The sequence below is a fragment of the Moschus berezovskii genome, chromosome 24, assembly GCF_049115385.1.
Source record: "Moschus berezovskii isolate FMDL1 chromosome 24, NW_MosBer_1.0, whole genome shotgun sequence".
Classification (NCBI taxonomy): Eukaryota; Metazoa; Chordata; class Mammalia; order Artiodactyla; family Moschidae; genus Moschus; species Moschus berezovskii.
This window is the reverse complement of record NC_142483.1, coordinates 21,754,546-21,782,192: the sequence shown is the minus strand read 5'-3', so window position 1 is coordinate 21,782,192 and position 27,647 is coordinate 21,754,546. Positions and strand designations below refer to the sequence as shown.

Below are 27,647 nucleotides of genomic sequence, written 5' to 3'. Positions count from 1 at the left end.
CTGCACCTCTGCCTCTCCTTCCTGAGTCAACCCCCTGAAAGGACTTTCTGACAGTAGCTCCAAGAACACAATGTTCTTATTCTGAGTTTCAGGCCCTGGCAAATGCGAGGTGGTGGGTCAGGGGAAAGGTCCTGTCCAGTGATGGCTGGCCTGGAGTTCACCTGCACTATCACAGCACCTTATCCCAGGGGTTTCCATGAGACTAGACTGCAGAAGCTCTACTGAACTTGGTACCCACTTTTCAGAGCTTAAAACATTCTTCAAAGCCCTTCCTCTCTCTCCCTGCAGAATTTTCCTTCTTACAATGCTGTCCATCCATTTCATCCGGTTTTCCCAGCTTGCTCACTGTACAACATCCTATCCAAATCACACATTTTAAAGCTCTCTGTAAGAACCAAAATATTGCTTCATAATCACAACCACGAAAGATATTTTATTAAAATTGCTGTACCCCTCAACTCTTCATATAAAAAAGATGCTCTTTATTGTTCTATAATCCCTGGCAATTCTAAATGCAAAATTATTAACACACACCCATTCTTATGAAGCAGATATTTGAATTAATATTGTCAGCATAATAGATAAGTCTTAACATCACCTGAAATCTTTCCCAAGGCAAATGTCAAATAGGTTGGCAATTGGGCCCTGTTGGTTTAGGGATTCTAACTACTCCACTTACTCCCCTTTCACCTTTAAAGAGGTAGGTTGAATGTAGAGGAATGACGAGGAAACTGGTGAAGATATGAAGCTTTGTTTATGGACAGAGAGTCCCAGTCACCCCAAAATTATGGGCTTTTGGACTATGTTGACAGACACAATGTAGCTTTGGCCTGAGCCCAGAGAGAGGCTTCTTTTGCCCACTTCTCTCTAAATTGTAACCTAGAGAACTGCTTATGGGACAAAATGGGTCTTTGAGCATTCATTCATCCAACTTGTATTTGTTGAGCACTCGCGCTGTGCCATGCACAGTGCTGGCTGAGAAGAGAGGTGAGTAAGGAGAGGTGAAGGTCAGGGAAAGCCTGAACAAGCATGTGATGTCTGAGCACAGAGGTGAGGCTGTGACTCATGAAAATAACTGGAGGAAGAGTCCTCGGCAGAGGCAGTAGCACTGAGCAAAGATCCTGAGGGCGAGAATGGACCAGGAGTGTTCAAAGAGCAGCAGGAGGCTCGCGTGGCTGAGGGAACTGGATGCATACGTGTGCACACAGTAGGAGAGGCGGGTGGAAGCAGTGGAGGGTCAATTCACGTGGGGCCTGGAAGGCCTTGTCAGAACCTAGACTTTTCTTCTAAGTGAAATGCAGAGCTACTGGTAGGTTTTGAGCAAAGGGATGGCACAACCTGACTCTTGTGCTAAATCAATTACCCTGTCTCCCATCTGAGGGTCAAGTATAGAGAGCAAGGGTGGAGGCAGATGGATCAGATAAGAAGCTACTAGAATAATCCAGGTGAAAGGTGAATGTGGGTGAATTCAGAGTGGCAGCCCTGGAGAAGGAAGAAGAGGTCAAATTCTGTTGTAGTGTCCTGAAAGTAGAGTCTTCAGAATTTCATTGGAATGGGCAATGAGAGAAAAATCAGGAGTCTAAAAGGTCCCTGAGGTTGTGGACTTGAGGGGTGGGGTCAAGAGGCGTTTCTGTTGTTGTCGTTTGGCTTGTTTTTAAAAATGAGAAAAGTAATAGAATGTTTATAGACAGATACCCTGCCATTAGGCAGTTCAGTTGATGACTCTGTCCCCAATAAAACAAAGGTGGCAGGAGACAACAGCCAGGCTCCAAATGCCTCTTGGAGATCATGGTATCAGACTTGCTATCCTATAGTTAGATAAACAGATGCACCTCTTTTTTCCAGCCCAAGGAGAAGCATAGAGACTGCCGCTCAGAGCTTAGTCCTGCCGAGAACATTGCAGCTCAACTTAGTAGTCTTTCTTCCCTTTTAACCCAGGTTTGGAGGGTGGCCGAGCCTTCTTCAATGCAGTCAAAGAAGGAGACACCGTGATATTTGCAAGTGATGATGAGCAAGATCGCATTCTCTGGGTCCAAGCCATGTATCGGGCCACTGGGCAGTCACACAAGCCTGTGCCCCCAACCCAAGTCCAGAAACTAAACGCCAAGGGAGGGAATGTGCCTCAGCTGGACGCCCCCATCTCCCAATTTTGTAAGTAAATATGCCATTTGTTAAAACTAGTTCTGTAGAGTAAAGTCAGTCTTCTAAAGTTGAATTAGAGAATCTAGTTGCTTTCATATTAAGGATGCTCAAAATCATGTTTGCCTAAAAAAAAAAGATAGTGAATTCAGAGGGGGAGAGTTGGGACAAAAATGTTAGATAAAAGTAATTTTAAAGTGCAATACTTGACAATCCCCTCCTCCAGGACTAAACAAAAAAAAATATGTTTCAGGTGGATTTTTCTCTCTTTGTTTTGTTGAGAGTTTAGAATTCACAGCCAAACAGGTATTTGTTTGAGTCCTTCAAATATAATAGATTATATATATCCTTGCCTCATTTCTTCCTATTAAAAGTAACTTTAAAATAGAGCTTAATTTGAAATAAATTTTAATATGCAACTTAGAACCATTTAAAAATAAATGATGACATTATCACATGCAGTAGGGGAGGGTGGGGGGACACAGGAACACACACAAGAAAACAACACAGTATCTAAAATCCCATTCTGAGCTAAAATGCCAGAACCCAGAAATGAAACCGTCTCCTTAAACAGCCCCAGTTCATATTCCAGTCTCTTCCCCTCTATAGGTTAGCATCAGTTTTAATTTCTTGCCCTTTCACCGTGCTGTCTTGCTACCAAGATAATTTTGATCTTGGGACAATTTAGATGCACAGGGTAAGATGAAAGACAGCATGCCCTTGCAGATATTTACTGAAACAAAGAAAATGGAAACACTGGAAACATAAAGCACCAAATTCATTTTAGTTACAAGCATTCACCCTAAGTAGAGATATCTGCCATACCCTGAATACAGGTCAATTAGGAATAGGTCAGGGACACGTCAGTTTTCAGCACTAATCATGGTGAGTCTTGTCTTTAGCATGGTATTCAGTGTAGTTCACTGAGCAACTGCCTAGGTGATGAGACATGTTGATGAGGAAGACAAGGAGATCCCCGTTCTCAGGATACCTCCAGCCCAGTGGGGAGGTCCAGACAGTAAACCAAGTGAAAAAAAAAATAGTAAGATAGTTTCACACACTGAGAAACACCATAAAGAATGTCATGCCTTGGTGAGTGAGTGGGGAGAGGAAATATAGCACAGATGATCTGAGCTTAAGCCCAAATGCTAGGAAATTACCCCCACAGACATCTCTGGGAAAAGAATTGCAGCAAAAGGGAAAGCAAGTGTGAAAGTCTCTCATCGGAAACCTGACCTTGAACCCAGTGCCTTCACACAGTCTCTCCCCAGTTGCTCTTAAAACATGGACCAGATAATTCTGTCGCTATAGCAACTAAGTAGAGGTAATTCCCTTTCGATGAATTCCACTGCCGTGTCGGTTTCTATTTAACCAGACTGTGTTCTTAAGTCTTGTTACACCTTTGCTGGTGGGGAAACATTCTTGTTGGATGACAAATACTACCCATCAGGTGCTCCCAAGGATTCTTGTCCTGTACTGATGGTTTGTTGTTTTTTTTTTAAAGGAAGATGCTTTCCCTGTGGGACAGTGTAAATAATCACACAGTCATGTGGGTTTCCACACAGAAAACCCTAAACAAATAAGAAGTCAAGGAAGGGCTCAGAGGAGGAAGGACAGCCCCTCTGACCCTGACCACCACCAAGTTTCCTACTCTTTTTTCCTGTAACATTCATGACACTTAACTTTATCTACGAGAAAAAAGAAAGAAAAGAAGCATCTCTTTGTAAATGGTTTAGTCATTAGTTGAAATAAAACATCCCCAATATTAATTATAAAAATTCCCCTGTAATGGAATCCCTTCTTTCACCTGGCCTAACAGGCTCCTTATAAATGAATTTTGAAACAACACATCCTATCATATCCCTCTGAGATGGAATTATCTGTGTGAGGAAATAAAAATGCCTAATTATGATCACCATCTAAATCAACCTCATAAAACATGTATCACAGGTGATATTTGGAAAATCTCAGTTTTATTTCCAAATAATTTCCATTTCTTCTGAAGTCATTTCACCTTACATTCAGTGTCTCTATTCTATCTTCTCCCCAGATTAAGAAGTTAGTACTTGGTTCGTGATCAGCCCACTTTTTTCTCTCTAGTATAGGAAGGAGAATGGAAATTCAAGGGTAAAATGAAATGGAGACCAGACATAGATTCTATAAAGGCAGTGACTGAAAGAGGCTGTTGAAGGGGATGCATGCCTCTTTATAGAAATACACTAGGGCTCTTGATTTAGTTTCCTCTGTGGGTAGGATTCTTTTAGCTATGAAATTAGAATCTGGTCAGTAGGCATCAGCTAGAAGATTTGTTTGCATGCACGCAAGGTTGATATATGTTACTATCCTAGTTGACAGAAGAAGCTTTTATTAAATAGAACATCCAGAGCAGAATTCTAAGAGTTAAAATTTGGGGATGAGGATAAGAGAATGTGAGGCAGGCTGGGAGGTGAGTGAGAAGGTCAGGGGTGTCATGCCCCTTGGATTTATCAGAACCTGCTGCCAGAGCCACCCTCTTCTCTATTACCTCCTCATCTCTGCCTGGGAACAGAAGGTCTCTAGAGAGTATTACACGTACCCCACCTACCAGGCTCTGTAAGAAGGCCACTGCTTTCAGCCATGCAGACTGTGCCCTTCAGGAGGCTCTCTTCCCATAGACAAAAATGTGAATGGTGCCTCTTGAGTGGTGCAGTGCCCGCTTTGCACAAGTGTGTGCTTCTGACCCGCAATCAGTGACACTCCTTACATGGAGCTTTGACCCACTAGCACTAAAGCCAGTAATCCCGTGGTTACTTTACTGCCCCGAAACAGAGCCTCAGCTACTCCAGACTTATCTATTGCTAGTGGAGGCACTTAATGAAAACTGTGGCCAGAGTACCAGAAAGTGAGGCTCTGTTCCCATGCTTTAGAAACTAGCATTATAATCTAGTCAGGATCTAACTCACCCAAACTTCTGTATCTGATCCCGAGTCATTTACAGTCAAGAGTATATAAAACCCACAAGAAAGATCCAAACAGGATCCAAGAATTGCACATCCTGTGGTGTCACTGAGTAGTTGTGCAAAACAACACAAAAATTGCTGAGAGTGGGGGATGTATCATACTGAGCGGAGTCTGCCATAGAGTGAAGGTTACGGAACAGTTACTGCAAAGCTGCATTTAAACCTTTAAATTCAAACCCTCACTATTAAACAGATTAGATTTAGATTTATACTAAGTCAGATTTAGTGTTTATTCATACTTAGAATCCTAACTAGCTCATGCAAATTTGCCAAAACTCGCCTTATCCTAGCAATTAAAGTCCTGTATCCCAGAAACTGTTGAGTCCTGGGCAAACTGCGACAAATTGGTTACCTAGTACTGCAAAGCGAGATTACAGAAAAATGAAAAGCAGTCACAACATAGTAAGAAATACCAAGTGTTGACCCTTCACTGACATTTGCTTCTCAGTCTATACCTCAGTTTATTTTGTCACATCACAAACATTGTCAGTCACAGACTCTAACAAAAGGAGTAAATACAATCAAGTATTGCATTTTAAAAAGATTTCCTTGACTTCCAAAAGGTAAGGATCATTGTTAAATACTCGATTCTGTGCACATCTCATTCAATCCCTGGTTTTGAATATTTACTCAAAGTAGCTGCCTTCCTTGCAAGTGAATGATGAAGAAATTTTTAATGAGTTAACTTTGTAATCACTATGTTAGTATTTACATGGCAAAGGGAAGCTAACAGAAAAATACAAGAGGTTTTTTTGGTTAGAGAAAAATAAACACTCCAGTCTTGTCATGTCGCTGTCTGCTCAAGGGAAATTTGAGAATGGAACATTTTATAGTTCGGGATACTTGACTGTAATCATGAGTTTATTTGGGTCTTTCTAAATTCAGTTTGACAGACTTCTGGGTGCAGATTTTATTTCTTTTGCAATTTCAGAAGTTCTATTTCAACATGAAAAGACACGTCTAAGAGTGGAGTGGAGTATTTGTATGGAATTGGGAAAACTGGAAAAAAAAATAGATCCTGCTATTCATTAGTTTCTATGTGACTCTACAATAATTTTGGGAGGGTTCCACCAAACTTTACAACTTTTTTGTTCTTTTGTGGTTTTTTTGGTGTGTGTTATTGTTGATTTAATTTTCTCTCTCTCTTTTTTTTTTTTTTTGGTTAAAACTTAAAAAAATTGTCAGTGCTTACCTATACAACTTTTTACAACAAATACTTATAATTTTCCAATTTCTTAAGGCAAATGTTGCTTACTTTGGAAATGACATCCAAATCTATAATTGAGTGTTGCCACAATTTGTTATACCAAGTGGCCTCTCACTGAAACACCTGATCCCTGTCCAGTGTGTGTTAGAAGAACAGTAAAGATCAGTATCTCTGTTCTCAAGACTGGGAGGGGAGTGGGAATTTTAAGCTTTGCTATTTGGTCAATGATTATTTGATATATCACTTGCAATGAGTCTCATATTAATGTCTGTTTCTCAACTAATAACTGTTAATCACATCATAAATCCCTAAAGTTGGATGTTTTTGAGAATTGTTGTAGTTTTGCTACCACCTGAACAGCCTTCAACAGTTAGGGGGACCTTGGTTACTGTTGGTTTGGGGGGCGGGGTTGGCTTTGGTTTTCTTGTTTTTTGTTTTGTTTCATTTAAGTTTTCTTGTTCAATCTTTGCTCGAACCCAAGAACTTTAGCTGCTAGGTTAGAACTCCTGTCTGCTTTCCTGAGCCTTGTTGCTAGTCTTTATGTTATTCTGGTTTGTTCCTTCTTACCCTGCTAACTTCTAGCTGGACTGAAGGGTAAGTGTTCCCCTATAGCTAGCACAGCTCAGATAATCAGACTAGATTATCTGACACCTGCAATGTGCTTCCTCCCTCTCCTCTGAAATCTTCCTCATGTCTAGACTTTGTAGTAGAACTTTTTATGTAATTTTCCTGACCTTAGGTTGGAAATGTAAGCTTCCATACTGAAACTAGGATGCATGTGTTGTGTGCATAATTGCCTCCTCTCCTTGGCTTTCATATTGGCATCAAATGATCCTCTGAGTAAAGCCAACCATTAACATCTCCTATTTTTTTTTAATTCCAAGAATATTAATGAACATCACAACGAAATGGCAAATAATGCCTTCGTTTCATGGAATTCACAGCTACCTGACTGCTTAATGCCTGAAAACAGATCATTTTGCACTCTGATGATGTGTTGTTGTTGTTTTTCCTTTCCCATTCCAAAGGTTAGAATGGTCAGAGAACCAATGGTGTGGTAACCATGGATACCTTAACAAAAAGAAAGGTGGGCTAGGAAACCCAAAGATGGTAACTGAGCAAGACTCCAAGAAATTGCAGAACACAATTAATAAAGTAAATGCATTATTTGAACATGAAAGAACTCATTCTGCCTAAATTGAGGGTGTACTCTAAGTCCCAATAGAGGTTAATTTTGAAAAGAGAGATATAATACATGCAGCTACCACACACAAAAGCAAGAAATTGAGGACACAATTGAAATCATGTAATTTATTCACAGAAGCTTCAGATTCACAATCTCACAATGTCATGGAGGGTTTAGACCTCTGGTCTCAAATCTCTCTCTACTGCTCTCCCAAGAACAATGGCAATAATAACATTTTTTTACATCATTTGTATTTGTATTCATTTTTCTAAAAATATACCTGTAAGAGAAAAACAGAAACTTTAAAACTTAGAAAAATCATTCTCTTCACTATTTAAGTTATTACTAAAACAGAGTATACAGTTCCTTGATTCATAGAGGAAAAAGTCACCAAAAATGTGTTGAGGGAAAACTTGACATTAGAGGGAGCTAGAAAAATTGGTCAAGAGAGCAGGCAAATATGTACTCAAGTATTCTGAACACTCACTTAGAAGTTATAGGTCGCATCATTTCTCCTGACCATTTAATAATAGTCCTTGATTCTTTTTGTTTCTTAATTTTGCTTTCCCCCTCCTTTCTGTTTTTTTCTTTTCTTTTGCATAAATGTACCCCTGGCTAGCAGACAGATTTTTTTTTTTAACCACTTGAAGCAGATACTTAATTCTTAATTTAACTTTCCTTCCTTTCCATGTCTGATGAGGCATTTTTAAAAGCTTACTGGAGAATGTGAACTTAGTGAAAATTTAGGATTTTGCTATACTGAAAAAAAAAAAATCTACAAGATGGATGAATAGATGACTGAGTGAATTTTTTTCTAGTAAAATTTCGTGCATTTGCCCAACAACACATTAATATCCTAATAGACTTTCAAATAGTCACTTGCCTAATTCCTTTCTATAGTTTTGTCTGAGGAGGATTTTTTGCTGTATCTTCTTGTATTGTCAACTTGCAGTTACTACATTGCAGCAATACAACATCAGAGGAAAATTCAATATTAACTTGCATGACCCCAAACCACACTATAAATCACATTTCTTCTCTCCATAAAGTATATGACTTTCAGTAAAAGAATAGACTCTCACAGTAAGGTCCAAAATTTCCCAAATACTGTGGTAGATTCTCAACAGATCATATTAAATGAAGGGTCACTTCTTTGTTACCTACTTCAGGCACATCTAACATATTGTTCTCTAGTCAACTGAGTATTTTCATGATCTATAGTGCCTTATAGGAGACATTATTAATTAGTCAACTCTCGAAAATTTGTGTTAGCTCATGCTGCAGTGCCATAAAAATATTATCAAGTACTCTGTAAATTGTAAGTAAAGCAGGGAAAATTACGGATCACTTGCTTCCTGATCACTGACAAAAATCTGATGATTTTTATTCAAAGCATTTGCCTTATGAAGAATCACAAAAATGAACATTGAAATAAACATCACTGTTTATCCCCGTGGTTGTCCTGTCAGTGATTTCTGCAAAATGCAATGTGGCCCTTGATAGCTTCTCAGGAAGCCTTTCGGTTTTAGCCATGCAAGTTAGCTTGACTGAGTCAAAGGGACCATGAAAGAATTAAGTTGTTTCTCAAGGGCAGCAGGCAGGGGAGGACCAGTCTTTTGCTTGCTGTGCAGAGCTCAGGCAGGGAGCAAAATCCCCTGGTTATTACTTGATCATGCCAAGAAAAACTCTTCTAGAAAAGTCTGTAAACAGCCAGCTGCCATCAATCATTGTCATTTCTTTATTTCATGTCTTCTGATGAGGTTGACTACTGTCATTGTTCGTTATTGTCCAAACCATACATTCACTCTTACACTGTCAAGCAGATATGACAAGCACACATTTTCCATATAAGAAAGATACAAAGTCACCTTTTAATTTGCAGTTTGAGTTCACAATGACTTTATAGTTACATTAGCTATTCTCTTGCCTCAAGCATCCATCAGGAGTAACAGCAGCCATGACTGTGTTCTAAATTTCAGTGATAAAACAGCTACCTCTAGTTTATTATAAAAGGGATTCATTAGAGAAAGGAGCCTGTCTCACACAATTTATTAGCAACGTAGTCATAGTTTATTTTCAACAGCAGAATTTTTTCTCTAGCCAATAATAAGTTCTAAAATGTAATATTACAAAATAAAAAGAGAGATTTGACCTTTTGTCTTCATTCCCTGAGCTGCTGGGATAATAAAGTCGCCATAAAATGAAAATTGAAAGACTATATTATCCACTCCCCTCAAGAAAATTCCATTTGGTAGACCTTACTGCAAACTTATCTAGTTTTTTTTTTGATCAGAAACAAGATCACACAAATATGCTTGCTATTAAGAGATCATCGCATTGAAACATGTATATTATCATATGTGAAACAAATCACCAGTCCAGGTTCAATGCATGATACAGGATGCTCGGGGCTGGTGCACGGGGATGACCCAGAGGGAGGATAAGGGGAAGAGGGAGGTGAGAGAGGGGTTCAGGAAGGGAAACTCATGTACACCCGGGGCGGATTCATGTCAATGTATGGCAAAACCAACCAATATAATATTGTAAAATAATTAGCCTCCAATTAAAAAATAAATAAATAGAAAAAAAAATTATCCAAAAATAAAATAAAATAAGAGATCATGAAATAATATGATACATGCTTTCCCATTGTGAGGGAGAAAATATCAAACATGAAGTAAATCCAAACATCATGATGGGTTAAAGAACAGATAAATGATAGGATGGTCAATGAGGAACATCACTTGAAATTTAAGCAGATTAAATGAGAGTGTAAAGTCCACATAATCATATCATTCCAGGAACTGTGATTTTCTCAATATTCCCCACAATTGTTTTCGAGCAAATTTGGGGTAAAGGTTTTAGTTAGTTTCCACTTGAACAGATACCTGCCTTCCTGAAGTCTGTGCGTCTGTCAGCCTTTTCCTTTATCATGGATGCCCACTGTTGGTTCCTTAAATTTATAAATGTAGGTTAGGCACCATTATTCATCTAAGTTCAGTGTGAAGTCATTTTCCTATGCCCATGCTATAGAGGACTTCAAAATCTTTCTACAGTTAAAGGCCAGAAGTCAAACAAGTAGCATTGTTTGGAAGATGTGTTGAATTATGCCCTCGCTCCAAAGCCTATGAAATTACATAGCCCATTTTCAGGACATGTGAAGCCCTTGCATACCAAGCAAGAGTTAGTAACTATTCAGCCAAGTCTGAAAAATGTTAAGACCGAAGTAAATTCTTAAAATTCAGTCAATCCTTGATTTCTTAAATAAGTAAAAAAACAAAAAAAAAAAACGCACACGTACTAATGAAAAAGAACATTGGTGTGTGTCTCAGAAAGCAAGAGCTAATCCAAACCTCATTAGAGCTTGAAGCTTCTACTTTCCCTCCTGATTCTGTTTTGCTCAGCCTAGTATTTAAATTCATTTGCATTCCCTTGACACATGCCAAACATTGGCAAAGGAATGGATCCCAAGGTGTCCTGAATCCAGGAATTGACTTTCTCACCCTTTTGCTCTGGGCTGTTTTCCCCTTGCTAATGTCAACATTGGAGTTTTCTTTTTCTCTCATCAGCCTGTTCCAATCGTTTGTACAGGGCAAAATGGGATTGCACGGAGCATTTAGTTTTTCATGTTCAGCACTGTGGAAGAACAGACTGGGCCATCGCAAGGATGACTGGATGGTGTTGCTTGAGAAGCACCCACAAGTTCTTTGAAACAGAATTTAGAACAGCTGGACCGCTGCAGTGTTTTATTTTAAAATAGACAACATATGTAATGCATATGGTCCTAGACATGTATGGAGACACAGGCAGACAATCTGAATGGTATCCAAAGACACCTGCACCTAGAATTCTGTTTCCTTTTATAAGATTTTTTTTCCCCCCTAAGAGCACATGTTCCCACTTTGGGATTTGCAGGATGCCATCTGAGTCCCCATGTGTGTGACTCCTTAATAAAGTCGGTGGGAAGTTTCCTGGGATGGAGGTGTAGGTGTCAGAGTCAGTCAGTTAATAAATACCTCCTAAGGACCTGGCTCCTCTGGGAGCTGGCAGGGAAAATAACAGATCGGGACTGTACCCTCAAAAATCATATTATCTATCAGGGAATTTAAGTGTGTGTTCTGACCACAGAGAAATTGGAACATCACCCAGCAAAAACACAGAGACAGAGATTAGGAATTAATTATACAGGGCCAGAGGAGAAGCATAAAGCGGAGAGCTTGGGAAGGACTCTCAGCTTCCCAGAAACAATATGGTTTAAGAGGCAACCTCTAACTAACATTAGTGATCAATGGAGAGACAGCCTTGGCCAACTGACTTTGAGAGTGGTGAGAAGACTGCTCGTCCACTCACGGCTAAGCTGAGCACTCAGTATATGCCAGCTACCTAGGTGCTTTACAGATTCTTCTTATCAGGTCCTGTCAGCAGCCACCTCTGAGGGTAGACTCGGACACCTTTCTCAACGCAACACGTGAGGAAAATGAGACAGAAACATTAGTCTGCTTCCTCACATCTCGTATCTTCTAACAGCAGGGCTGGCCTCACGTTCAGTCTTTGTGACCCTCTATGCCCAGCCATCTGAGCACCTGCTGTCCTACCTCAGATCAGTTGTTCCTGTTGAATTTAATGTGTCAACATTTCCGAAAGTCAAGAAATAGAAAATATTTGTTGACCAAGTGGATTTATTTATTTCAATGAGATATTAATTATTTTAACACATATGTCTTGAGTGCCTGCTGTGTGCCAGGTTCTGTTGTAGGTGCTGGGAGCACAGGAGAGAACAAAAATTTCAAAATCCATGTTTGGATGGAGCTTCAAAATCACATCCCTTCCTTCCATGGACACCTTAGAATAGCATTCCCCACCTACCGATTCTCCTTCCCCTCCCCGCCCTGAATATAATAAACTCAGTGAAATTCTCATGGGAGCCAGCCACCCTGTTAAGCACTCTTGAGTTGCTGGAACCATTGAAACAACGAGCCTAGTTCTGAGTAAATGAAGATTTTATGTAAGCAAAATCCAGGGGCTGCTCGGTTTACTTGCTGGAAATTCCCACTGCATTAAGCTCCATCCCACGCACATGGAAGGTGTGAAAGGGACCTTAAGAATGATTAAATGACAGTGACAGCAGAAAGGGAACTGAAAGTTTGGCTCATTTTACTTATGAGGAAACTGAGGCTTAGACAGATCAACACCTCCTCCAGTATCCCGCACCTCTTTAAAACTGGAGCTCACGGGAGCGTCCAGACCCCCTCCCTCAGTCCCAGGCTCATTCACCATGTGAACGGACAAGAGACAAAAGGAGGAAGAAGGGAAACAGGAATTTTTATGTTGATAGGGTTACTTTCAGAAAAGGAAAACATGCGGATTTTAAGCCTATTTTAAAGCCTGCTTTAAATTGTCAGTAAAAATGAAATTGTTCTTTCCATGAAGTCTAAGCCAAGAATTAGCGTGGTGAAGCTGTCTTGTGATGATGGATGGGGGAGGCGGGAGGGTGGGTCTGTACCCGGGTCTCCACGGAGGAGCCAAGCTCTCTGTGCAGATCCATTTCCTGAACTGGCAGCCAAGCAAAATAGTTCATCACCAAGTTTTCTAGAGGCTCAACAGATAAAGAGTAAGAGACTTGAAACACAGGCTATATTTTTAACAGCCGCGAAAGAGTCCTCTTCTCTCTAGGTGAGTGACCGTTTGCGTCATCATAATTGAAAAGGAGTAAAACGGCAGAGCCAAGTTGGTAAGGTGAGCGACCCGAGCAGTTAGTCAGCCTGCAGCCTCCTCTGGGAAATCCGAGAGCAGGAAGCTGGTGCTGGCTGAACTCACCTCATCTCTCTGCTAGACAGCGTGAGTGAGGCTTTTTATGAGGATGAAACAGGACAAGCAATGGGTGTGTACCCCACTGTTAGTTTCTCCAGGGACTGACACGATGGGGCTAAAAGAACAGATTTGTCCTAGGCGATGGAGCGGTACCACCTGGGTTACAGGTGTGTCATCTTGCAGGAAGATTCCTAAAGTTGGAGCAGGTTCAAACCACTTGCCTTGGGCCACGGAAAACACATACACACACACCCCATCCCACCCCGCAGAAACAGCTAGCTAGTTCCCCAGAACCAACTTCCTGGCCACCTCTCTTTCCAGCCATCCTGAGTCGAAAGAGAAATACAGCTTGGAGACCACATTACCAGACAAAAGAATGCTCAAAGATTAAGCACCTAACCTCCAAATTGAAAGCACTTTCCTGAAGACAAACCTCAGACAGTTGACCCAGCAAAGAGGCAGATTCTCTAATAAAATTCCTGCCCATGTGATAGCCCTTCCAAAATCGCGTATTTTATCCTCCGAAAGGAGTGAATTGGTTATTAAAACACACATTCTTCGACTTGTCTTCTGGAAACTGTTGCTTTCTTGTGTCTTGGGCATAAACAACACATCCTGTTCAAACACTGACCACTTGCTGCCTCTCTGAAAGATGACTGAAGATTTAAAAACCTAATAGGAAGAAGGCATACATCTGACATATCATGCATTTAGATTGGAATGATACACAAAATTAATAATATGAGGGAAAATCATTATCTTAATATTACACTGTAACTATAACCCCCATTTTCAGTCAGCCCCCAAGCAGGGAAGAAAAAAAAACTGCCTGGGATGAAGGCCACGTTTGAAAATATTATTCAAACACCTTCTCAAGTCAGAAATCCATTCTCTGCGTGTCCTGACAGCATCGCTGGTCCCTGGCAGGTGCCTGTATTTGAGTAGAATGTTGCACGCAAGGAGATGAATACTCTCTTGCTTGATTTAAGATTCTTTTTCCTTGCAGTATTTCAGGAGAGTGAGTAAATATGAGATGGAGTGAGCCGATTCTTTTAATTTCTAGGACCTTCATTCCCTCCTCTTCTGAGATTTGTTTGGTCTCACTTGAGTTGAATTCTCTGAGTTATTTTGCCGATTGAATATAGACTATTTTAGTTACACATATTGAGATTAATTAGTTAGCCCTTAGGAGGTTTTGCCTGCAGCCTTCACCCTGTAAGGAAAAGTGTGAATGCATTGAGACTATTAATTCACAATAAATGGCAGATCATAGCCCTTGCTGAGTAAATTTGTTTGTCTTTCATAAGCTTTGCTAACTGAGTAAGCACACTATCTCAGGCAGTGTCCTTTGCTATCACTAACTAAATTCCCAATGAACTTATTCTCCAGGTTTCGATGGAAATCTTTTGTTATTATTTTGTTTTAATTTTGGAGGATGGGGACCCAAACCTTTTGTGCAACCAAATTGGCCACGGGGATTTGAAAGGGGAGGATACTAATATTGTCACTTGGCTGAGAATCAGCATAACCCTTTTTTTCCAGATGATCCCAGTAATTGTAGAGAAATTGCTCTAGACATAACCACTGGAATGGCAGAATCTATTAAAAATCGAAAAGCTAAATAGGCTTTTATAAGCAAAGATCCGATCTGCTTTCAGTGTTTGGTGAAACACAGGCGAAATGACGGTCGTGAGCTTAGTTTTTCAAGAACAACAGAAATGCACTAGAGTTGTGATCATTTGATAAACATGTTGATGCCAATATATTTTTGCCGAAATGCAATAAACTCACCAGTAAGTGATGCAAGTTGACAATGGGAGGTAAAAGGAGTATCTTGGGGATGTTGGTGGGCGGCGACGGGAAAACAGCTAGCGTTCGTAATGCTTAGTGAATTCCTGTGTATTTGAAATGTCAAAGAAAATGCGATGTTTCTCTAAATTGTGTCTCTCTCTACATGTATAAATGAACAGACGCAGATAGAGCTCAAAAACATGGCATGGATGAATTTATCTCTTCCAACCCCTGTAACTTTGACCACGCTTCCCTCTTTGAGATGGTGCAACGCCTAACTTTGGATCACAGACTTAATGATTCCTATTCTTGCCTGGCAAGTATATTCTTTGGTCTACAGCAATTTAAATGCAATAACATTTTGAAAGAAAATATTTCTCTACCTTTGTGTCAGAAGCTCTTCTCCCCATTACGGAGCCTCTTTAACAATTATAAATGTGTTCTTGATTTCCTGGGTTGAGATAGTTTTCCTTACCAAAGAAAGAAGACAGAGCGGGAGGAAGTTATCAGTAGAGACGGATCCAATTCCTCAGCCTCCCTATCTGAGCTTCCCCCTTTTCAGCTGCTACATGAGAAATATTCTCAAGAGGATAATCGAGTTTGGCACCTACTTGTAGAGAACTTGTAAAAATTGCCTTGGTTTCTTAGTCTTCAAGATCCCCCTCCCACCTCACCCCAGATAATAAGACCCTGTGCTCCTGTCTCGGAAATGAATGGGTCCTTTTTGTTTATATTTTTAAAGATTAAAATGATTTGTCGATAAAATTCACTTCCCCTTTCATAAGCTAAATGGGTTTGGGTTTGTTTGTTTGGGTGGCTTTTTTCCCTACATAGTATTCAAAGCATTTTTTATACCCTTTGAGGGAATTTTTTTATGGTGCTTAAGATGGTTAGAAGTCCAACTCTCCAGCAAGAGCATGGGTATTTCTTAAAATCCTGTTTTAAGCCTAGATTTAAAATCATTTAAATGCAAAGGACTGCTATTATGTCTTTATTGGATTTCTGAAGATACATTTTGGGCTTTATGCTATGCAATTTAAAAGATACTCAATTTATTTTCTTCTGCAAACCAGACATTGTTATTTTTAAAGATAGACTATTGATCCCACTTTATAGATGGGAAAGGTGAGGGGAAAGGATACAATGGCTTTACACAGAGGAAAAGCCTCATCTCTGATTCCACATACTAAGATGAATATATCTGTATATTATTAATTAACTCAGGTTAACATTTTATTGATATCAACATAAATATAATGAAAATCTGGGGTTTTTTTCTTTAAATGACATGGCTTCCTCCTAAATCTGTTCCAATTTTTCTTTTAAATTCCTTTTTTTGTTCTTTGTCAGAAGCCAAAATATAAAAATGACAGATAAAATAGTCCAAAAAACAGAAGCAGGATCATGTGGAATAATTTATTAATCTTTGTCTCATAAAAGATTCATTGATTATCTCAGGTTTAGAATCACATTATCAGAAGTCTGAACTTTGCCAAATTGAAAAGGAATACATCATTTTGACTTTAAAAAAAAAAGGCTTACCTTGCATTGCAAGGCAGTTTTTCTCAAATGTGTTTTCTGTGATTATGTAATTATTCACGTAATTATAAATTGTGTTCATGAAACTTGTAAGAATTTGCCTCTGAACTTAAATCGTTTCCTTTTATATATAATTCCTAGTCTCTTGAGGAATTTTTTTGAGACATTATTTTCAAGATTTTTTTCAAATCGTACTTTCTTCAAACAGTTTTCTTTTTCACTAAGAAATTCATCACTGAAGAGTGAATGCTGTCTAAAAAATTAAACCAGATATGAAATTTTGAAGCTTGCTTCCTGTTAGTCATATTCAGGCCTAAAAACCCCAAATTAATTGTGAATAGTGTAAAATAGTTTCCTTCCCCATTTGTATACCTGTATGTATTAATCGTCATCCCCCGATTTCAGAAAATAAGAGCCATTAAGAGGACCTCATCTCCTGCCTCCATACATTCCATTTTCTCATTATTACAGTCTTTTTTTCCAGTCAGTTTTGGAGACCGACCAGCAGGGATACATAAATTTTTCTGTGTCTTCGACTGAGCTCCTAATTGATATTTCTTCAACTCTTTTCAAAGCAGCTATTTTGGCATCTACAAAAGACTTGGTGTCATCTGAGTCGTAGAAAATATATTTTAATCTTTCACAGCAGTGTTGTTTCTAAGATTTAGCATTTGGGGTAGCAGATGGAGTGGCAAAGAAGTTGCCTATAGGGGCAGCCCACTGCCTCGACTACTCTCCCGCCCTCTGCAGTAACTTATCATTTGAAATAGGAAAGATGCCGTCTTTCGTCAGATGCATTGCTGAGCTGCATGTTGTCAATCGAAGATTCCCCGGATCCCTAGCACAAGATCCGAGTGTTGCAGGGTCCTCCCTTGCTGCACTTCTGTGGCTTCTACCTGCCACCCAGTGACTTTCTTCTTTTGCCTTTTCTCTCCCAGGATGGAGAGATATATTCAAAAGATGACTCAGAGAAGACCCTCAAAGTAAAATTAGGTTTATATTTAAGATCATCCTAAATTCCCAACTTACAAAGTACGACCTCAATTTTTATTTCTGGCTTCAGAAAGGTACTCAAACTGAAAGAAGTGATTTCATTACAGGCTTGTCCCAAGAGGGACTTTGCATGGCAAGTCGCTGGGCCTTACCGAGCATCTTTTTTCTTCAGTGCTTGGTGGAGGCAGCAGTTTCTACACCATGGCACCTCCTAATGTACTTGCATCAGAAAGTCCAGCTCGATTCTTTTACGGAGCAGAGCCTTGCGTGGTCCTGCAGCATGCAAATACATAATAAGAAAACAAATAACTGCCAGGGAGAATATAAAACACTCAGCCTGGGCACAGGAAGCTCCTCTCAGTTTAGTTGAATCCTCTATGATTCACAACTTGAGAACTTAAAGTCACGTTGTTCTTTTTGGAAAGTTCTGTTATTATTCATTTTTAAATCTACACAAAAAAAAATTTTTTTTCTTCCAAAGTGAAAGGATTTATGAAGTTCTGGCATGAATGTAGATCAATCCTAGTATTTGTTAATGCTCCAGGGTATTAAAAATACAGAAGATATGGAGAAAGACGGAACTGGGTTTGAGTCCTGGCTGTTTTGTATTACTTGTGAGCTCTTATTTTCATTTCCTCATCTGTGAAATAAAGATAGACCTGCCCTGTCTACTTCTCAAGGTTGTCATGGGCTCAACTAAAAGCTCTTGTCAAGGGTAAAGCCCTGTACCAATTTAAGGCATTCATGTTATTATTTTCTCTTATCAGTAACCAAGACTTTGCCCTAGCCCCACTCCAGTGCTCTTAGGGTTTATGGTTCAGTGTTAAAGCAGTGGGTGAGACTCTTGTTTCTGGAATCCTGCCCTCTGCTAATCCATACGCCATCACTTACTAGCTGTGGGACACTAGGGAAATTCCATGTACTCCCTGAGCTCAGATCTCCCATCCATCCAACAGGGAGAGCAGCACCTCCCTCATAGGGCTCTATGAGGACTAAACCAGCTAGCACACATGGTGTTTGACAGAGTGACTGATGCTTAATAAGCAATCAGGAAGTGTTGGCTCTGGTTATTTTTAACCCCCTTTTCCAGTCACTCCCAAGTTTAGAGCTCTCCCCCAAATAAACCCAACCTATATTTGAAAGAAGGTCTCTCCTTTATTCCCCCATCAGGGCTGGTTCAGTCCTGGCCAGGTGTTTGTACTAGACGAGTACTGCGCCCGGAACGGAGTCCGAGGGTGTCACCGACATCTGTGCTACCTTAGAGACTTGCTTGAACGGGCAGAGAACGGTGCCATGATCGACCCAACCCTCCTTCACTATAGCTTCGCCTTCTGTGCATCCCACGTCCATGGGAACAGGTAGGCACGTGTCCAGGGGTATTCCTTTTAAAAAGATGTTTAAGGTGCTGGCAGTGGTTTACAGCTGGTCCTGCTCTCAGGGTCATCTCTAAGTCTACCCATTCCTATTCGCTCAGTAGTACAGACATGTGGGCACACACACACACACCAGCCACACAAACACAACGTACACACAGGTCTGAATTTCTTCTCCTTTCATGAGTCTCAGCAGAGACGGCAAACAGGACTTCTAGAGTGGTCTCTGAAGTTAGAACAATCTAGACTCAGATAATGGCTGCTTCATTTGCTAGCATGACCCTGGGTCTCTGCCACTGTCTTCTCATCTGTAATACAGGGAAGATAGAATCTTCATGGGATTGTTGAGAGGATGTAAGTGGATATAAAGGGTTCAGCACAAAGCCTGGAACATGGCAAGGGCTAAATAAATATCTTTGTTGGTTGTTGTTATCATTTATTTCATAAAAAATAAATGGCTACTTACTGAAGGTCAGGAACTCTGGTATACCTTCAGTGTACATGGTGAGCAAAAACTAGACATCAAGCAAAGGCAGAGATACAGAGAAATTAATTCTTTGAGAAACAGGGATGAAATCCCATGGTAGCATTTAATGAAGGACCATGATTCAGATGGGGTGGCAGGATGCCGGGAGAGTCTCCCTGAGGAACTGATGCTTGGGCTGAGTACTGAAGTAGGAGTTGAGTGGTTCTGAGCGAAAGGAGGAGCGTGTACAAATGCTCAGCAGAGGAAACTCAAGGGCTGAAGAAAGCAAGGTGATGCTGGGAGACGTAGATAATCATGACACTTTGAGTTTAACCAGAGAGCTGGGAGGAACTTCAGAGATTATGGTGTAGTCAACCCCTTCGGTTTATAGGTTTTACAGACAAGATCAGAACATCAATTCTTCTAACTTGATACTAAGTACTTTCTTTCTTTAGACATTGCCCAGCTCCTGGAGGAAAAGATCCATGTTCTGAATAATGCAAAAATCAGCAAATAACTTAAAAATGGTGCCATTTGGCTCTGAAGACCCGGAATAAATTTCTGCACTGCCAAGCCAGTTTACTATCCCAGTGTGTGTAGCCTCACATTACTATAAAGAGACGTCTCCATTACCCTGCGAACCCCTACCAATAGCCAGGGAAGGCACACCCAGGGAAAACTAGGTGGCTTCAGAAACCCAACCTAAGTGAAAAACTTGCTGCTCTGGGGAAATTCTTACATGGGAGAATCCAGAATTGACAACTTTTTCTTTTAAATCAGAACCGTGTCAGTCATCTTTGCAAGCTGTACAACTCTGGAATATCTGTGGGGTTGGTTCTGTGCTTTTTCTCTCCTTAGTGCTGGTAGATTTTATGAGATGCAACTTCAACATTTAGAGCTGGGTAACAATAGCACTGTAGGTTTGAATATTTAACAGGCAACAAGATTTTCATCACCTCCCATTGTTACCAGGTTTGCTAGCCCAGCACATGACCTTTCATTTGCATAAAAGATATTCATGAAAACTCTGATACCTGGGGACTATCTCTGCATAATTCTGCTTTTTATAAATATGTACACTTTGATGACTATCTGTTACAGCCTCTTGGACTGAATTCTTTAAAGAGAGAGAGAGAAGTTGCATTATATTCTCTGGGTTGTCACACTGTATTCTACATATGTTACTGAATAAGGAAGTGTTATAAAATAATGAAGTGTTTTTGTAAACTCCCTGGTAAACATCATCATGAATTATGATACACATTGTCTGGATTTCATATTGTAAGACTGCCACTTGATTCACAGTTAGGTTTATACATCTTGTCATGGAAACAGTTTTGGATTTCTTATTTTCTTTTCAGTTCTGATTTTCCTTATGCAAGTTTGCATCTTTTTTTTTTTTTTGCTTATTATTTTAGTTTGAATGCATTTGCTCTTGCTGTTTGATGCATCCTTCTTTTTCTTTCTTTTGTTTGTGCATGAATGTGTGCCCTTGATTCTCCCATGGCTGGCCACACTCTGTGCATGCTCCATGCGACCACCCCCTCTCCAAAGTCAACAAATGCATGTGTACCTTGGTGGGCTGCCACCAAACACAGACCCTGAAGGGAGCAAAACTCCCTCCCCATCTGAACCAGAGGCTAAAAAAGATACCAAAAAGGAATCCAAAAAAAGAAAAAATCCCAAAACCCAGGCAAATCCAGAACCTAAAAGGTAAGATGTCTTGTGTGTATTGGCTTGTTTTGGGATGTCTGTGACCTTTCCCTCCCCCCAATCTATGCTGAATCTCAACCTTAGCAACAGCAAGCTTTGTGTATTCCTGAAGTCTCTGTTTGAAGGTGCACTTAAAAAAGCTAGCAATGGGCAAAAATATCATGTATTAGGACTGAATTTGAATTGGGTATTTAGTGACTCTTAAAGCATGTTCATATTGAAAAAAACTAATCAAGCAATATGTAAACAGAAGGATGAGTCAGATTGCTTTTTTTAGTGGCATCTAGTTAGGGGCCTGGTACCTTAACAAGTCACTCATAATAAGCAACCCATGATTTATAATTTTGAAATTATGGTTAAGGAGCAAATAAAATGGGTTGACATAAAATGAGTTTATACCTTTATAGTAGGTCCATCATTTTCAGCAGACCCTCTCAGTTCTACATTTATCGCATGAAAGTAATCCATTTTCAGATAATTGTTATAATAAAGGCATGAAGCAATGTCTGTCACCAAATTAATGACTCCTCATAGAATCATTTATATGATGAAATTACCTTGAAAATACTTTTAAGTTCTCAAATTATGTTTATCCTCTCTTGTTTCCTGTGTCTTTGAGATGTTCTCTTTGTGAAGTGGTAAAATGGCAAATTGGTGGCTTTTATTCCCTTTTAAAGTAAATGAAGTAGATGTACAGTTGTATCCAGCATTATCCCTATGTCCTTCTTCACCTTCCCTATCTCACCCCAAATTAACACTGACATTTTAAAGTTTTGTGGTGAGGTTTTTGAAATGGATGTTCTGACCCTGACATTGCCAAAGGACACAAAGTTTGCAGGGAACTGTGCTCTGTGTTTCACTATGAATTTGCTCAGCCGAAAACTTCTAAGTCCTAAAATTCATACAGTTCACTGTAGGCAAACCAAGTGAAAAGGCCAGTTTCACTTCCTAGAAAATGAAGCAGGCAGTAGATCATCGTGTGCCAGTCTAATAGTGAAGGTCAAAGAAAGCCCCGATTTCATGAGAACACCCGTCTTCTGAAATTGCAGTATACACAGAGAGAAGTGGAGTGGAGTTTTTGTGTTTCCCTGTGTGGGTCAGAGTGCAGGGCAGAAGCAGCCTGCAGTCAGTAAGAAAACGCAGAGTATTGTAGGTGCCTGAAAAGGCGGCGTTTCTGGCTGCTGTCCAAGGTGCTGGTTTTGGCACGATCAGCACTGAAGCAGAGGAGAGAGGCTTCCTAGAGCCTGACCTGTTTCCTGTGCCGTGAAAAACTACCAGGAAAGATTGTGAGTGGTGCTTTGAGGCTTATACACATAAGGATCTATATTTGCTATTTTTTAAGGAAGAAAAAATCATAATCTTAAATATCTGTACTTAAGTGTGGTATTCTGCAGTCTACAAAATGCTTTTAATATATTCCTGTCTCTGTACATGTCACTTGCTGTAACACTTTCAGGTCATGTGCTTTTATACCCATTTTGCAGATGATGAAACTGAATGTCTGAAAATTGAGGTGGCAAACCCAGATATTCTGAGTTTAAAGTTCTTTTTTGTACCACATCAGCACTGTATGTAGATTCTAAAGATCTGAGTATTGGAGCCTGTTCTGCATAAATCTAAGATGATCATATCTCATTTCGGTGCCTCAGTTTTCTCATCTGCAAAATGAGCACATAGAATCATAGCATCTGTTATCCTTCATCAACCTCTAAAATTATCTTCCATGGGCTATAATAAGTTAAATAGACCATTGTTAGATTTCATAAATAAAGTGTAATTAAAATAAGGATACTTGTCACCATTTAATATGTTTGCTATATGCCAAGTACTGTGCGAAGTGGTATTTACATATATTACCTCATTTTATCCTTAATGCATACTGGGAGATCTGTATTATTATTACTGTCCCCTAACAGATGAAGAGTTTGAGGCTCAGATAAATTCAGTCACTGTCTTCAGTGAACATGGTTCACATAACAAGCATGGTTGTTCTATCGTTGGAGCTTGGATGTGTAACTTCTCTGCCTTATTACCTGCCCAGCATTAGCACTCTGTATGGTATGATATGCAAATTCAGCCCATTGAATATGAGTTTCAACATTTCCAGGTGACCTCCTGTAGCAGCCATCTGAATTAATTAAAGAAATTAATTTTAAAATTAATTTTAAAAATTAATTAAAATTTCCCATTTTTGTCCTGATGACGTCCACAGTCAGTCTTGGCCCACCTGGTGATTTTGACCTTGTAGAAAAAGAGTGTACTTGGAGCTTAGGGCCACCTAGAGGAAACGTTCCTTTGAGCAGCATTTAACACTGGAAAATATTTTCCTACCTCTCTCACCAGGATGAGCACTGTTTGCATGTGGACAGGTTATCTCTTCTTTGACACACAGTAAGAAGGAACTCATGACCCATGGAAACAAATTGCCCTGTAACTGAATTTAACTCAACAATAGATCCCATTTCTATTTTCATCTCACAATCAACTTTAGATTAGGTAAAAAGTAGCTTTTTGTCCAGTTATTAATTTTTTTTTTTACCTATTAATAACTCAGCAGCCCCAAACACGGAGGCAGAGCCCAGCCCTGCTGCAGCTAGACATCATTAGTGATCGCTCAGGTGCTGGTGACTGAGTTTATCCCATCTTCTCTGAAAGCCTGTGCTACATCATTGTGAGAGACTATGCCTGTTATTGTTGTTAGTCGCTAAATTATGTCTCTCACTTTTGCAACCACATGGACTGAAACCCGCAAGACTCCTCTGTCCATGGGATTTCCTAGGCAAGACTACTGGACTGGGTTGCCATTTCCTTCTCCAGGGGATCTTCCCAACCCAGGGATCAAACCCACATCTCCTGCATTGGCAGGCAGATTCTTTACCACTGTGCCACCTGGGAAGCCTAACACTATGCCTACTTGAATCCAGAACATCTAATCCAGAGTAGACATACCTGGTCAAGTTCACTGTTCATGACTCCAAGCAGTGGCAGATAATGAAACCATCGACATGTCTGGAATCTTTTAGATTCCTGACTTGGGGTGATCTCTTCCCCAAGGGACACTTGGCGATGTCTGGAGACATTGTGATTGTCACTTTGTGGTGCTGTTGTCATCTGGTGGGTAGAGGCCTGGGATGTTTCTAAAGATCCTGCAGTGCACAGGGCAGCCCCCTGCAGACAAAACCCTAAACATCAAACTTGCAGGTGTTGGGATGAAATTTCTCCTTTTTCTTTGGATTTTGGTTTCTTTTATACAGATATATTCTGTGTCTAAAGGCTTGACACTGATGTTCAGCTTGTGCAGGGGTTGTCACAGAAATCACATGGGGAGTTTGTAAAAATGGAGAGAATGAGGTCCCATCTTCAAATAATTTGGTTCAGCAAGTCTTCGATGGTGCCAGGCATCTACCCTTTTTAATAATTTCCTCCCCAGGTATTTCTAAGGCATTTGGTCTTCAGATCCTACTTATTCAAGACCTTGGTTGTTAAACTTAGCTGCACATTGGAATCACTTTAAGAGCCTAAAAAAATGTTGATGCCTTAGCCCCACCAGGAGAGGTTTTGATTTAGTCTAGGATATGACCTAAGCATCTTGATTTTAAACCCTTATATGTAGCAGCATTTAAGAACCATTGATTGAGGGAACGTTAGTTTGAACTAGCTCTTTAAAACTGAACCCATTTTTGCAAAGAGAGAGGGGAAAGAAAAGGAAAATGTGAGTATGTTCAGCTGGTTGCTCTTGGCGATCATCAAATCCACAGATGTAAATCGCTATATCTTCTAATTTTTAAATCAGCTCCTAAGGTTGCAGTACTTAATTTTCACCATAATATTTTTAGTCTTCTTTCTAGATGACATTTAGATTAACATCACTTTGGTCACTGTCCCACAGTGACAAGGCAATCAAACAGCTCCGATGATTGCAAGTTGCGTCAATGTTCCTTGGATCCCTTTATTATTGGGATTGGAAATTTTTCTCATTTACATTATTATTTAACATTTCTTGAATGCCAGTGCTGCTCTTCACATATGGCCTGCAGAGAAAGTACATTGTATCAGCAATTAACAAATCCATAATGCCAACCGCCCCAATCCAAAGTAGGCTGCATAGATTAATGCGTCTGTAAGCAGATGTAAGAGGGCATGAATCCTAAAAATCTCTGAAAATGTGTCCAAGGATTCTTTTGGGAGATGTATTTGAAGCCAAGGTGCTGCTTGTGTGCAGAAATTGTGTGATCCCTGTGGCTTAGTAACTGAGCACTCAGATGGAACTCACTTTTCTCCTGTTACTCCTGTTTCTAAGTCAGTGAGTGATTCCACCCACCCATTTGCCCAAGACCAAACTTTGGGAGCAGTCCTTGATGTCTCCTTCCTCAGAGCATCAGAGGAATTTAGTTACTGTGCCCTGCCAATGCTTTTACATCTCTCTCAAGTCTGCCTACTTCTCCTTATCTTCAGTACCACTGCCAGGGTTCAGGTCTCTATCTTCTCTCCCCTGGACCACAGCATTTGCTTTACTGTCCATGTCCTTGCCTCCAGTATGGGTCCCTTACTCCCAATCCATGTCATATCATGGTTGCCTTTATTTATTGTGGGGGGAATGCCTACCTAGAAGTAAATGAGTCATTTTGCGTATGTATTTATTTTTGCCTTTTTTCTCCAGTATCTCCTTCCCTCCTTTCCTCCCTCCCTTTCTCTCTGTGTTACACACACACACAGCCATCAGGACATTACGTCTGGTGCCTTCTCACTCTCCCTCCCCAAAAAGAAAGAAAAGACAATAGCAGGGTAGTTCTGTTTTTACCAGCCTGTGAATGCAGCAGTTTGGTAGCAGGCAGGTGTGGGTGGGGGGTGACAGTGACATGCACACTCCTGGTCCCATGTCACATGCTGACACAGGCCTTATCTCACTTGTGGACAGGAGCACCTGGCTGGTTGGCCTCTCAGCTCTGAGTGGGTGGCGGTGGCCTTATATGTGGCTGCGTCATACTCTTTAAATCCTAATGAACCAGCCTCACCTAATCGGACGAAGGAGAGGAGGGAAAAAGTCCAAAGGTATTTCATGTAAAAGTCTGCATCCCAAGAAGAAATTCTCTCTAGAGCTTGTATGCTGTCTTTTAACCTATGTGACTCTCTTCCTGAAGGAAATTTGCCCCATGAGAATAGCAGATTTTCCAATTCAAACATAAAATGTTGTATAAAATGTGCTGGATATCTGTCCCATTGGTGCATAACAAAAAATCCAAATAATGTGCATTTTCCTTCTAAAATTCCACTGTGTGTCCTCATGCTGTGCTCATTGGTACAAAATATATTTTCAGATATCATACCCTTTTTAGGGTAAGTGTGATACCCAAAAACTCTGACCACTGATATTACTGCTCTGAACCGCTCAGAAATCTCTACATAGGGTCATAGGGTATTCAAGGTAGAATTTAAAACCTAGGTGTGTCTTTGCTTGTCTAGAAATAAAGAAACTCATCTCTTCACTTAGTCCTCAAAAAGAAAAATCTATGTAGTAAAACTTTTGGAAATTGGTCCTTCTCTGGAGAAAGAAATATGCACTCTTCTACAATGCATACCTTTTATATCATTTTTCTAATCATCTCTGGGGCTCTTGCTTCACTCAGCACCTGGGCAGAGCCTAAGCCACTTTGATTAATGTCCTTGTGCCAATAACTTACATTCTGAGATTGTTGAGTAGGGAGAGACTTCTATCACCCCCATCCTTTTAAGAGAGTAAAGACACCTTCTGATATTATTGGCTTTTAGCTCCATATTTAGAAAAGCAGTAAACAAGTCACAAAAAACCTGACTTGTATATTTTTGCCCTGGTCTAACCTCTTTCTCAAATTGACCAAAGCCAGTCTCAAGAATCTTCACTATGCATTTGTAATGTTGTAGAAACTGGTTGCTGTTGCTTCCTAGCTTACTCTTTGTGATACAAACACTTTGATATATTTGTTTTAGCAGCGTGTCTGAGCCCCAGGGCATCAGGGCATAATTAGAAAAGGGCATGGGCTGGAGGGAGAGGAGAAGGAAAGGGTAAGGCTGGGCTTTTATAATGAAGCAGTGACTACAGGATGTGAGAGTCCTAATTACAATTTATAATTAACCTAGAGATTATACAAACCATCCAGATGAGCAAGTGGGGATGCCTCCTTTTGAGATGTGCTGCTTTGGTGTTCTTAAACGTGGAGTTATTAACCACTTGACAGAGACAAAGGAAAATATTCCACAATAGGATTAAATTCAAAAGTGTCATTTTGAAAGTTGTAAGGATTAAAAATTGCTAGAAGTCAATTTTTGAAGAGAGAGAGAGGTTAAGAGTGTGTGTTTACTCTGAATGTTCTATTTAGGGACCATTGCAAGGAATGGCTACTAAACTATTCTGTTCCACTCTGACCCTTTCAGCTTTCATGTTTCTGGGCTG

At 40.1% G+C, this 27,647-nt stretch overlaps 1 protein-coding gene across 2 annotated transcripts in view; it reads left to right on the top strand.

Moving 5' to 3' along the window:
- Window positions 1–27,647, top strand: part of CADPS (calcium dependent secretion activator) — a 484,390-nt gene that overhangs the window by 331,102 nt on the left and 125,641 nt on the right. The window contains exons 11-14 of one of the 2 annotated variants that reach the window (XM_088831950.1): window positions 1,939–2,151; window positions 15,313–15,449; window positions 18,836–19,023; window positions 21,059–21,217. In XM_088831950.1, coding sequence (XP_088688076.1) covers window positions 1,939–2,151; window positions 15,313–15,449; window positions 18,836–19,023; window positions 21,059–21,217 — 697 coding nt within the window. The remainder of the gene's footprint in view (window positions 1–1,938; window positions 2,152–15,312; window positions 15,450–18,835; window positions 19,024–21,058; window positions 21,218–27,647) is intronic. The other variant, XM_088831951.1, reaches the window with a different exon arrangement.